The sequence below is a fragment of the Pelophylax lessonae genome, assembly GCF_965119305.1.
Source record: "Pelophylax lessonae genome assembly, chromosome: 9".
Taxonomy (NCBI): Eukaryota; Metazoa; Chordata; class Amphibia; order Anura; family Ranidae; genus Pelophylax; species Pelophylax lessonae.
The window spans coordinates 264,127,066-264,139,645 of NC_138776.1; the positions used below are offsets into that span (position 1 = coordinate 264,127,066).

The following is a 12,580-nucleotide window of genomic DNA, read 5'->3' on the forward strand; positions in this document are numbered from 1 at the left end:
AGAGGTTGCACAGGCAGTCCAACTCCTCCAGGATGGCCCATCAATACGTCCCATTGCCAGAAGGTTTGCTGTGTCTCCCAGCACAGTCTCAGGAGCATGGAGGAGATTCCAGGAGACAGGCAGTTACTCTAGGAGAGCTGGACAGGGTCATAAAAGGTCTTTAACCCATCAGCAGGACCGGTATCTGCTCCTTTGTGCAAGGAGGAACAGGATGAGCACTGCCAGAGCCCTATAAAATTACCCAGTCCATACCAGTATAGATCCTAACACATTACCCAGTCCATACCAGTATAGATCCTAACACATTTCCCAGTCCATACCAGTATAGATCCAATCACATTACCCAGTCCATACCAGTATAGATCCTAACACATTACCCAGTCCATACCAGTATAGATCCTAACACATTATTCAGTCCATACCAGTATAGATCCTAAAACATTACCTAGTCCATACCAGTATAGATCCTAACGCATTACTCAGTCAATACCAGTATAGATCCTAACACATTACCCAGTCCATACCAGTATAGATCCTAACACATTACCCAGTCTATACCAGTATAGATCCTAAAACATTACCTAGTCCATACCAGTATAGATCCTAACACATTACCCAGTCCATACCAGTATAGATCCTAACACATTACCCAGTCCATACCAGTATAGATCCTAACACATTACCCAGTCCATACCAGTATAGATCCTAAAACATTACCCAGTCCATACCAGTATAGATCCTAACACATTACCCAGTCCATACCAGTATAGATCCTAACACATTACCCAGTCCATACCAGTATAGATGCTAACACATTACCCAGTCCATACCAGTATAGATCCTAACACATTACCCAGTCCATACCAGTATAGATCCTAACGCATTACCCAGTCCATACCAGTATAGATACCCAGCATGATATTTTTCCCCATTGAGATCTGATGTGTTTTCAAAGTGTCCCTTTCATTTTTTTTTTTGAGCAGTGTATTTTTTGTTTGTTTTCCTTGTGCTCTTATTTAACTTTTACATTTTTCATCATTAAAAAAAAAAAATAGATAGATAGATATTTGAAATTAAAATTGTTCGTAAGTGGTTATGATTTTTCATAAGATATAATCTGATTGTGAAACGTGCACAGAAGGATGGTAAAAAAAAAAAAATAAATATGAGAAGCCAGAATTTAGCCAATTACAGAAAAAAAAATAAAATAACAAAGCTGCAGTTCGTTCGTATGTCGTATTTGACGTAAGACACACAGACAGGAAGTGACATCACATATAGACAGGAAGTTCCGGGTGAGAGGAAGTAGAGCGGAGCCATTGCTGGAACTGGCAGCAGAGGAGGTAATAAGTTGGAGCAGTTATACATTAATAGATCATGATGCTGTTTATAATAATTTCCCAGGGTTGGCCTTTTATTATTTTTTTATTTTTTTTTGGGCTGATCCCACAAAATTGAAATTGCTGCCTGCCGTCTCATTGAGTGCTCCCAGATATCTGAAGGAACTTTGATGCCTAGGGCCATGCGAGTCTGAATTATTGCTAACAAGTTTCGTCCAAAACATCAATAGGAGAACTGTCTTCTCCGGGTCGTGAATTGCAACGTATTGCTCATTTCAGATATTTAATGTCGCGGACTGAGGGCCGAATCCACAGAGAGGTGGACAGTCCAAGTGTTTGTACCGGAGGCAGCACAGAGACACGGGTGTACAGGGGTGCGCTGAAGACACCGGGGTCCACAGGGCACACTTAGAAATACGGGGTGGGCTGGAAACATTGAGGTGCAGTGGAGCCACAGGGGTGCACAGGGCATGACATTGGAGCTATTGGGGTGCACAGGGCACACTTAGAAATATGGGGGTGGGCTAGAAACACTGAGGTGCACAGAGGATGACATTGGAGCTATTTGGGTGCACCAGAGACAGAGGGGTGCACAGGGCACACTTAGAAATACGGGGGGTGGGCTGGAAACACTGAGGTGCAGTGGAGCCACAGGGGTGCACAGGGCATGACATTAGAGCCATTGGGGTGCACAGGGCACGCTAAGAAATATGGGGGTGGGCTAGAAACACTGAGGTGCACAGGGGATGTGACATTGGAGCTATTTGGGTGCACCAGAGACAGAGGGGTCCACAGGGCACACTTAGAAATACGGGGGTGGGCTGGAAACACTGAGATGCAGTGAAGCCACAGGGGTGCACAGGGCATGACATTGGGGTGCACAGGACACACTTAGAAATATGGGGGGTGGGCTAGAAAAACTGAGGTGCACAGGGGATGACATTGGAGCCATTGGGGGCACCAGAGATAGAGGGGTGTACAGGGTACACTTAGAAATACAGGGGTGGGCTGGAAACACTGAGGTGCAGTGGAGCCACAGGGGTGCACAGGGCATGACATTGGAGCCATTGGGGTGCACAGGGCACACTTAGAAATACGGGGGTGGACTGGAAACACTGAGGTGCAGTGGAGTAACAGGGGTGCACAGGGCATGACATTGGAGCCATTGGGGTGCAGGAGAGACAGAGGGGTGCACACGGAACACTTAGAAATACGGGGGTGGGCTGGAAACACTGAGGTGCAGTGGAGCCACAGGGGTGCACAGGGCATGACATTGGAGCCATTGGGGTGCACCAGAGACAGAGGGGTGCACAGGGCACACTTAGAAATATGGGGGTGGGCTGGAAACACTGAGGTGCAGTGGAGCCACAGGGGTGCACAGGGCATGACATTGGAGCTATTGAGGTGCACCAGAGACAAAGGGGTGCACAGGGCACACTTAGAAATACGAGGGTGGCCTGGAAACACTGAGGAGCAGGAGCATGGTGTACCATTGGCCGCTGGCTTCATTTCTCTTCATAGATCAATACATGTCTTGTATAATCGTTTGCAACTTCTGAATGACGGATGGGACCTTTACTGGTGACACCGACACAGAGTAGAAGCGTTTTCTTTTCAAAACAGTACAGATCTATTTTTTTAGGACTATTTTGATTGACTTTCTATCATAAACCTCATGTCTCCTACTACAGTCCCGAGAAACCTCATTATATTTCCCATCTGCAGAGAAGATAGATGACATGACCAACTCAATGACGGACAGCGATGGGAGTCACATGGCTGAGAAGATCTTGAACCTCACCCTGGAGATCATCTATCTGCTAACCGGAAAGGTGAGGAGGATTCTGGGAGGTCACATGACATCACTTTTATCTCTATTAATAAAACAAAGACCTGACCGGAGAGGTGAGGAGGATTCTGGGAGGTCACATGACATCACTCTTATCTCTATTAATAAAACACAGACCTGACCGGAGAGGTGAGGAGGATTCTGGGATTCTAACATAATATCCTTGTTGGTTCCTCAATACAGAGATTTCCTCTCACGAAGTCAGGTGATCATATGACCATCACAGTGCCTCCATGTGACTCCCTAAAACCTGAGAGACACAACATGGAGAAGATTCTAGAAGTCACCAAGAAGGTGGTGGAGCTGCTGACGGGAGAGGTGAGTGGTGCTGGGAATTCTGGGACATTATCCAGTAACAGACAAGGGATGTGTCTGGATGGTGACTGTATCATTGTGTGTGTCAGGTTCCTATAAGGTGTCAGGATGTCACTGTCTATTTCTCCATGGAGGAGTGGGAGTATTTAGAAGGACACAAGGATCTCTACAAGGACGTCATGATGGAGAATCAGCCGCCCCTCACATCACCGGGTAAGAGGAGACTTTATTGTAAAGGAGAGAGCAGTACGGAGGATCCACCTAGATCCCCCATCATCTTATAAACACATAGAAACAATTCATTCAGTCAGTGTGTGTGTTTCCTACAGATGGATCCAGTAATGGGAACCCACCAGAGAGATGTCCCCGTCCTCTGTATTTCCGGGATTCCACACAGGAAGATCACACCATCCCTCCCCATCATCAGGTAGATGAGGATCTAGGACTTACAATTCTCCAGGTATGACCTAGTTTCATTATATGTAGTATTCATTTATTAGTACTCCCTATTTTCATCTGATCATTTGTGTTGCTTTAGTGGGAAGACGAATTGGATATAAAAGTTGAGGATGAAGAGGAAGAGGAGGAACCTACGAGGAGTGATCAGCAGTCTATAGAGAAGGTTGGGATGTTGGCAGCAGTGAAAGAGGAGGAATCTTCTCTAGATATAAGCTCAGGTGAGTAATAACTGAGCTTATATGCGGACATGCAGAAAAAGGTCTAGTGATCAGTTGTATAACTTTCCCTACAGTAATGTTATGTTGCCAACAAATGAGGAGGAGATACTGTATACCATATGAAAGGTCCATCTCCATTCCTCAATATAACGTCATGTTCCCAACAAATGAGGTGGAGATACTGTACACCATATGAAAGGTCCATCTCCATTCTTCCCAATACAAATGTCATCAATGTATCTCCAGTGTGAAAGGTCTATCTCCATTACTCAATATAACGTTATGTTGCCAACAAATGAGGAGGAGATCCTCTATACACCATATGAAAGGTCCATCTCCATTCCTCAATATAACGTCATGTTCCTAACCAATGAAGAGGAGATACTGTACAATGGAGATGGACCTTTCAGATGGTGTACAGTATGTCCTCCTCATTTTTTGGGAACATGTGAGGAAGGGTATACAGGGTACAGGAGATACTGTACGCAATATGAAAGGTCCATCTCCATTTTACAGTATCTCCTCTTCAATGGTTAGGAACATGTCATTATATTGAGGAATGGAGATGGACCTTTCATATGGTGTATAGAGGATCTCCTCCTCATTTGTTGGCAACATAACGTTATATTGAGTAATGGAGATAGACCTTTCACACTGGAGATACATTGATGACATTTGTATTGGGAAGAATGGAGATGGACCTTTCATATGGTGTACAGTATCTCCACCTCATTTGTAGGGAACATGACGTTATATTGAGGAATGGAGATGGACCTTTCATATGGTATACAGTATCTCCTCCTCATTGGTTAGGAACATGTCATTATATTGAGGAATGAAGATGGACCTTTCATATGCTGTATAGAGGATCTCCTCCTCATTTGTTGGGAACATGACATTATATTGAGGAATGGAGATGGACCTTTCATATGGTGTACAGTATCTCCTCCTCATTTGTTGGGAACATGACGTTATATTGAGGAATGGAGATGGACCTTTCATATGGTATACAGTATCTCCTCCTCATTGGTTAGGAACATGTCATTATATTGAGGAATGAAGATGGTCCTTTCATATGCTGTATAGAGGATCTCCTCCTCATTTGTTGGGAACATGACATTATATTGAGGAATGGAGATGGACCTTTCATATGGTGTACAGTATCTCCTCCTCATTTGTTGGGAACATGACGTTATATTGAGGAATGGAGATGGACCTTTCATATGGTGTATAGAGGATCTCCTCCTCATTTGTTGGAGACATTTGAGGAAAGATAAACAACAGATTACTAGACCGATAGATGTAATTTTTAACTACCATGGATAAAATAATGATTACCAAACTGACTTCCCACCAGATGACCATCTCCTGATTCCATTGGAGGGACCTCATGTATCATCGTCAGATGGTCGGGCAGAAGACCATAGCGCAGTGCCATATTGTCCAGGACAGAACCCTGTCCCTAAACCCACACGTTGTGGATGGCACCACAGAAGGGGTTCCTCCGATCCTGCAGAAGATTCAATTCCTGAAGATCTCATCCCAATATTTCGCAGTGAAGACCAATCCAAAGATCTCCCGGATCCTGAGGAATCTTCTGTTGCCGATTCGGGTGATCTGACGTTTTCTGGACGTCTGACATCGGAACCTCCTCTCCATGTATATCCCATAGGCAAGGGTCCGTTTTCCTGCCCGGAGTGCGGGAAACTGTTCCAGAAAAAGAAGAAGCTCTATAGACACAAAGTTACCCACACCAACATAAAGCCTTATTCCTGTTCCGAGTGCGGGAAATGTTTTTCGCAAAACCGAGGCCTCACCCTCCATATGAGACTTCACGTCGGGAATAAGCGGTTCCAATGTGCGGAGTGCGGGAAAGGTTTCAGCGAGAAGCAGTATCTCCTGGCGCACCAGAGACATCATACCGGCGAGCGGCCTTATGCTTGTTCGGAGTGCGGGAAGAGTTTCATATGGAAGGCGAGCCTCGCCAGGCACAAGGTCCTCCACACCGGGGTGCGTCCGCACGCTTGCTCGGAGTGCGGGAAAAGCTTTGCGCGGAAAGAGATTTTAATTGCTCACCAGAGGTCTCACACAGACGAGAAGCCGTACTCGTGTGTAAGGTGCGGGAAATGTTTCTCGCAGAAGGCTCACCTCCGGGAACACCAGACGATTCACACGGGAGAGCGTCCGTTTTCATGTTCCGAGTGCGGGAAAACGTATAAGAGGAAAGTACATCTGACCGAACACCAGAGGAGGCACATCTGACTGAACACCGGAGAACCCCTCATAAAGGGGACAGCAGGAATGGTGGGAACCCCTCATAATGAGGACAGCAGGGATGGTGAGAACCCCTCATAATGAGAACAGCAGGGATGGTGAGAACCCCTCATAATGGGGACAGCAGGGATGGTGAGAACCCCTCATAATGAGGACAGTAGGGATGGTGAGTACCCCTCATAATGAGGACAGTAGGGATGGTGGGAACCCCTCATAATGAGGACAGTGGGGATGGTGAGAACCCCTTATGAGGACAGTAGGGATGGTGAGAACCCCCCAAATGAGGACAGTAGGGATGGTGGGAACCCCTCATGAGGACCACAAGGATGGTGAGAACCCCTTATAATGGGGACAGCAGGGATGGTGAGAACCCCTCATAATGAGGACAGTAGGGATGGTGAGAACCCCTCATAATGGGGACAGCAGGGATGGTGAGAACCCCTCATAATTAGGACAGGGATGGTGAGAACGCCTCATAATGGGGACAGCAGTGATGGTGAGAACCCCTCATAATGGGGACAGCGGGGATGGTGAGAACCCCTCATAATGAGGACAGCGGGGGATGGTGAGAACCCCTCATAATGAGGACAGCAGGAAAGGTGAGAACCCCTCATAATGAGGACAGCAGGGATGGTGAGAACCCCTCATAATGGGGACAGTAGGGATGGTGAGAACCCCTCATAATGAGGACAGCAGGGATGGTGAGAACCCCTCATAATGAGGACAGCAGGGATGGTGAGAGCCCCTCATAATGAGGACAGCAGGGATGGTGAGAATCCCTCATAATGAGGACAGCGGGGATGGTGAGAGCCCCTCATAATGAGGACAGCGGGGATGGTGAGAATCCCTCATAATGAGGACAGCGGGGATGGTGAGAACCCCTCATAATGAGGACAGCAGGGATGGTGAGAACCCCTAATAATGAGGACTGCAGGGATTGTGAGAACCCCTCATAATGAGGACTGCAGGGATGGTGGGAACCCCTCATAATGAGGACAGCAGGGATGGTGAGAACCCCTCATAATGAGGACAGCAGGGATGGTGAGAACCCCTAATAATGAGGACTGCAGGGATTGTGAGAACCCCTCATAATGAGGACAGCAGGGATGGTGAGAACCCCTCATAATGAGGACAGTAGGGATGGTGAGAACCCCTAATAATGAGGACTGCAGGGATGGTGAGAACCCCTCATAATGGGGACAGCAGGGATGGTGAAAACCCCTCATAATGAGGACAGTAGGGATGGTGAGAACCCCTAATAATGAGGACTGCAGGGATGGTGACAACCCCTCATAATTAGGAAAGCAGGGATGGTGAGAACCCCTCATAATGAGGACAGTAGGGATGGTGAGAACCCCTCATAATGGGGACAGCGGGGGATGGTGAGAACCCCTCATAATGAGGACAGCGGGGATGGTGGGAACCCCTCATAATGAGGACAGCAGGTATGGTGAGAACCCCTCATAATGGGGACAGCAGGGATGGTGGGAACCCCTCATAATGAGGACAGCAGGTATGGTGAGAACTCCTCATAATGGGGACAGCAGGGATGGTGGGAACCCCTCATAATGGGGACAGCAGGGATGGTGGGTACCCCTCATAAGGAGGAGAATATTGTCCCTTCTTTGATGTTAATGGAAGAGATGGTGACCAATCATTGGTTTCTGTGGGAGGAATAGTTCCCAGTCTCTGAAGTCTGTTAGAAGAATAATGCTCCATCCTTGGTGTCAGTGGGAGAAAATATGCCTCATTGGGTCAGTGGAAGGAATAGTGCCCCATCATGGAATAGTCGGAGTGGAAGGAATTATGCCCCACTGTTGGTGCTCTTCTACTAATATGGCCTCCTCTAACCCGAGACACCATGCAGAACAGGGCATGGTAGGTCAATAGTAATGCCTCGTACACACGCAACGATTATCGGCCGACCGATCGTCCGACTTTTGTCCAGAGTGGTTTTTTGTTGGTTGGAATGTGCCTAGACTGCACACGAATTTTCTCGGCCAACAAAAATCTACTTCAGAAGTGATGTCATGTGCTGGTTTACTTTCCGTGTGTTTTTTCTTCTCTGAGCATGCCCAGTTTTGTCTGCCAAAATCTATACTGACTAACGGAAAATCGGCCGTTGTGTTGACGGCCAACAAAAATTTTATAGCCTGCACACCAGATTTTTTTCGGCCGAAAAGTCGGAGTCGGTTGTCGGAAGCATCATACTAACAAGCCGAAAAACGGCCGATCGGACGTTGGCCGAAAATTCATGGCCAATAATTGATGCGTGTGTACGAGGCTTAAGGAAAGGATCAGCTGCTTGGAGACCACATGCCATACTGGTGGCTAGTCGTTGGTATGCCTATTTTTGGGCAACAACTTCCATCGTTCAATTCCTGTTTAAGCTTAACTCTACCATCACCCCAACTATTGGGCCAGCACTTCCCATCAACAATGGAATGGTACCTCATGTTCTGTTCCATAGATATATGAACCAATAGAAATAAAGGAACGTGACTTTATGGTGTCGGATTGGTACAGCAAATCCCGAGAGCCTAGATCTTCTGACTGCTCTACCACCTCTACATCCTTCATAGACTTTTGCATGCTGGTGCCTCTTCGATGATCTCATATAGTATATAACGTAAATTGACAGCGCTATATAAGTACCTTAAATAATAATAAATATACTCAAAAGAGAGTCGCACCTCATCATGGAATTCTCTTTATTGGTTGGCTCGTTGAACTAAGCATTTTCATATAACATAAACAGTTACATTCTATAAGCCAGCTCTGTGTAACTACAACGTGTTACGAATAGTCTTATGCCACTCTAGAAACCACTTGATTTATATCCACCAATGATGATTGTAAAGTATACAGTGCAATCAACCTTTTCAAAATCACAATCTTGCTTATAGGGAAAAAATATATATATATTATCACAATAAATCATTATAACCTATGGTCCAATTTTTTTCGGTATAAATTACGTCTGTCTAGTCAGCTGGAGACAAAACATTACAGATGGAGCATCCACTGTATCTCGAGAGACTGGGCTCAATTCACTACGGGCCAATTCTGGGTCAAAATCTGAGCATCGGATCTCACATTGCCTAAATCTTCATCTATAGCTAGTGTAGGACTGACCACAGAAGGGGACAACCATTGGGTGGTTGGTCAGTTGACTTTGACTTAATCTTTGCCTAGTGTAGGACTGACCACAGAAGGGGAATGACCATGGGGTGGTTGGTCAGTTGATCTTTGACTTCATCTTTAGATAGTGTAGGACTGACCACAGAGGGGGACAACCATAGGGTGGTTGGTCAGTTGACTTTGACTTCATCTTTGGCTAGTGTAGGACTGACCACAGAAGGGGACAACCATAGGGTGGTTGGTCAGTTGACTGACTTAATTTTTGCCTAGTGTAGGACTGACCACAGAAGGGGAATGACCATGGGGTGGTTGGTCAGTTGATCTTTGACTTCATCTTTAGCTAGTGTAGGACTGATCACAGAAGGGGACAACCATAGGGTGGTTGGTCAGTTGATTTCGACTTTATCTTTAGCTAGTGTAGGACTGACTACAGAAGGGGACAACCATAGGGTGGTTGGTCAGGTGATCTTTGACTTCATCTTTAGCTAGTGTAGGACTGGTTACAGAAGGGGACTACCATAGGCTGGTTGGTCCGTTGATTTTGACTTTATCTTTAGCTAGTGTAGGACTGACCACAGAAGGGGACAACCATAGGGTGGTTGGTCAGGTGATCTTTGACTTCATCTTTAGCTAGTGTAGGACTGGTTACAGAAGGGGACTACCATAGGCTGGTTGGTCAGGTGATCTTTGACTTCATCTTTAGCTAGTGTAGGACTGGTTACAGAAGGGGACTACCATAGGCTGGTTGGTCCGTTGATTTTGACTTTATCTTTAGCTAGTGTAGGACTGACCACAGAAGGGGAAAACCATGGGGTGATTTTTAGCTAGTGTATGACTGATCACAGTTGATTTTGACTCTAAAGCCCCGTACACACGTACCGATTGTCGGCCGAATGATCGGCCATCTTTTGTCCAGTGCTGTCGTGTTGGTTGAAAAGTGCTCAAGACTGCACACAAATTTTGTCAGCCAACAACAACCAACTTCAGAATTGATGTCATGTGATGGTTAACTTTCCGTGTGTTTTTCTTCTCTGAGCATGCCCAGTCTTGCTCATCTGGCTTTTGTCGGCCGAAATCTGTACTGACTGACGAACAATCGGCCGTTCTGGTGTTGGCCAACAAAAATTTTATAGCATGCAGACCAGATTTTGTTTGGCCAAAAAGTCGCAGTCGGTTGTCGGAAGCATCATACTAACAAGCCGACAATCGGCCGATCGGACGTTGGCCGAATATTTATGGCCGACAATCGGTACGTGTGTACGGGCCTTTACTTTAGCTAGTGTAGGACTGACAACAGCAGGGGACAACCATGGTGTTGTTGGTCAATTAAGTTAAGACCTTGGATTATCAAAACCTAGTAGTTAATAGGCTAAACAGGACTGCTGAAGATCTACTACTCTGGACACTCATTTTTTCCCCAATGGTCTGTAGATTTTTACTCATGTGATGGTTCTTTATACTGACCACTAATATCTCCAAAACATATCAGATCTCTACCGAGCCGCCCTTTTTTCTAGAAGAATCATATCCCAATAGTCTCCTCTTAAGATTCTGAATAAACTCTCCATCCCGATGATGAACCCTAGCATATTCTCTGTTTGAGATGACCACTATTGGACAGGTTGACTTCAAGACCGCCATTCGTCAAAAAATGAGTAGCCAAAGGGCTAAACAGGATGGACCATAAAAGGTGGTGGGCCTTGCCAAGATTTTCCAATAGGGTTTAGTAGCCAAAGGACTAAACAACTCTCCACCCCTCTAATAAGATTGCCCCTACCAAACCCTATGATATGCCCAGTCTGAAATGGCCAAGCTTGGACTGGTTGATTTTAAGACCTTTGTCAAAAAACGTGTAGCCAAAAGGCTGAACAGGACCATCAAAGGTAGATCTTTCCAAGATTTTCCACCAGGACCTAATAGACAAAGGACTGAACATTACCATTAAGAAGGTAGTTATTGCCAAGATGTTCCACCAGGGCGTGGTAGTCAAAGCACTAAACAGAACTGTCGAAGGTAGATCTTGCCAACACTTTCCACCAGGGCTTGGTAACCAAAACAACTTAACAGTATCATTAAAAAACTAGGTCTTGCCAAGATTTTCTACCAGGCCCTAGCCAAAGGACTGAACAGAACTGTTAAAGGTAGGTTCTGCCAAGATATTATGCCAGGGCTTTGTAGCTTAAAATGAACTACTCTTTGGGCCTACAGGAATGCCAATGCTTTCGGCAAGTAAAGTTGAGGCCTCTGAACCCCATCAAGCTTCGGTATGTCCTTTAATACCATTCAAGGAGGAGGGCCTTGCCAAGATTTTCTACTAGGGCTTGGTAGACAAAGAACTGAATTATGCCATTAAAAAGGTAGGTCCTTCTAAGATTTTCCACCAGGGCCTAGTAGACAAAGGATTGAACTGTCAAAAGGTAGATCTTGCCTAGATTTCATACCAGGGCTTTGTAGCTTACTCTTTGGCCCTACAGTATGCCTTCATCAAGTAAAATTGAAACCTCTAATCCCCATCAAGCTGCAGTATGTCCTTCTAGACCATCAACAGTGGGTCTTGCCAAGATTTTCTACCAGGGCTTTGTAGCTTAAAATTAGATAATCTTTGGCCCTACAGGACTGTTATACCTTTGGCAAGTAAAAGTGAAGCCTCTGAACCCCATCAAGCTTCAAGATGTCCTTCCACACCATCAAAGGTGGTCAAGATGTTGCACCAGGCCTTAGTAGCCAAAAGACCGAACAGAACTAAAAAGAAGGTCTTGCCAAGATTTTCCACCAGGGCGTGGTAGCCAAAGGACAAAACAGAACTGTCCAAGATAGATCTTGCCAAGATTTTCTTCCAGGGCTTTGTAGCTTACTCTGGCCCTACAGGACTGTCTATGCATTTAGCAAATAAAATTGAAGCCTCTGAACCCCATCTAGCTTTGGTATGTTCTTCAACACCATCAAAAAGGTAGGCCTTGCCAAGATTTTCTACTAGGGCTTAC

General features: G+C 45.8%; 1 protein-coding gene across 1 annotated transcript in view; it reads left to right on the forward strand.

The window, feature by feature from the left end:
• The window catches only part of LOC309564434 (uncharacterized protein), a 173,925-nt gene that overhangs the window by 104,591 nt on the left and 56,754 nt on the right, over positions 1-12,580 (forward strand). The window contains 3 exon segments of the mRNA XM_082269064.1: positions 4,043-4,181; positions 5,539-6,407; positions 11,507-11,609. Coding sequence (XP_082125190.1) covers positions 4,043-4,181; positions 5,539-6,407; positions 11,507-11,609 — 1,111 coding nt within the window.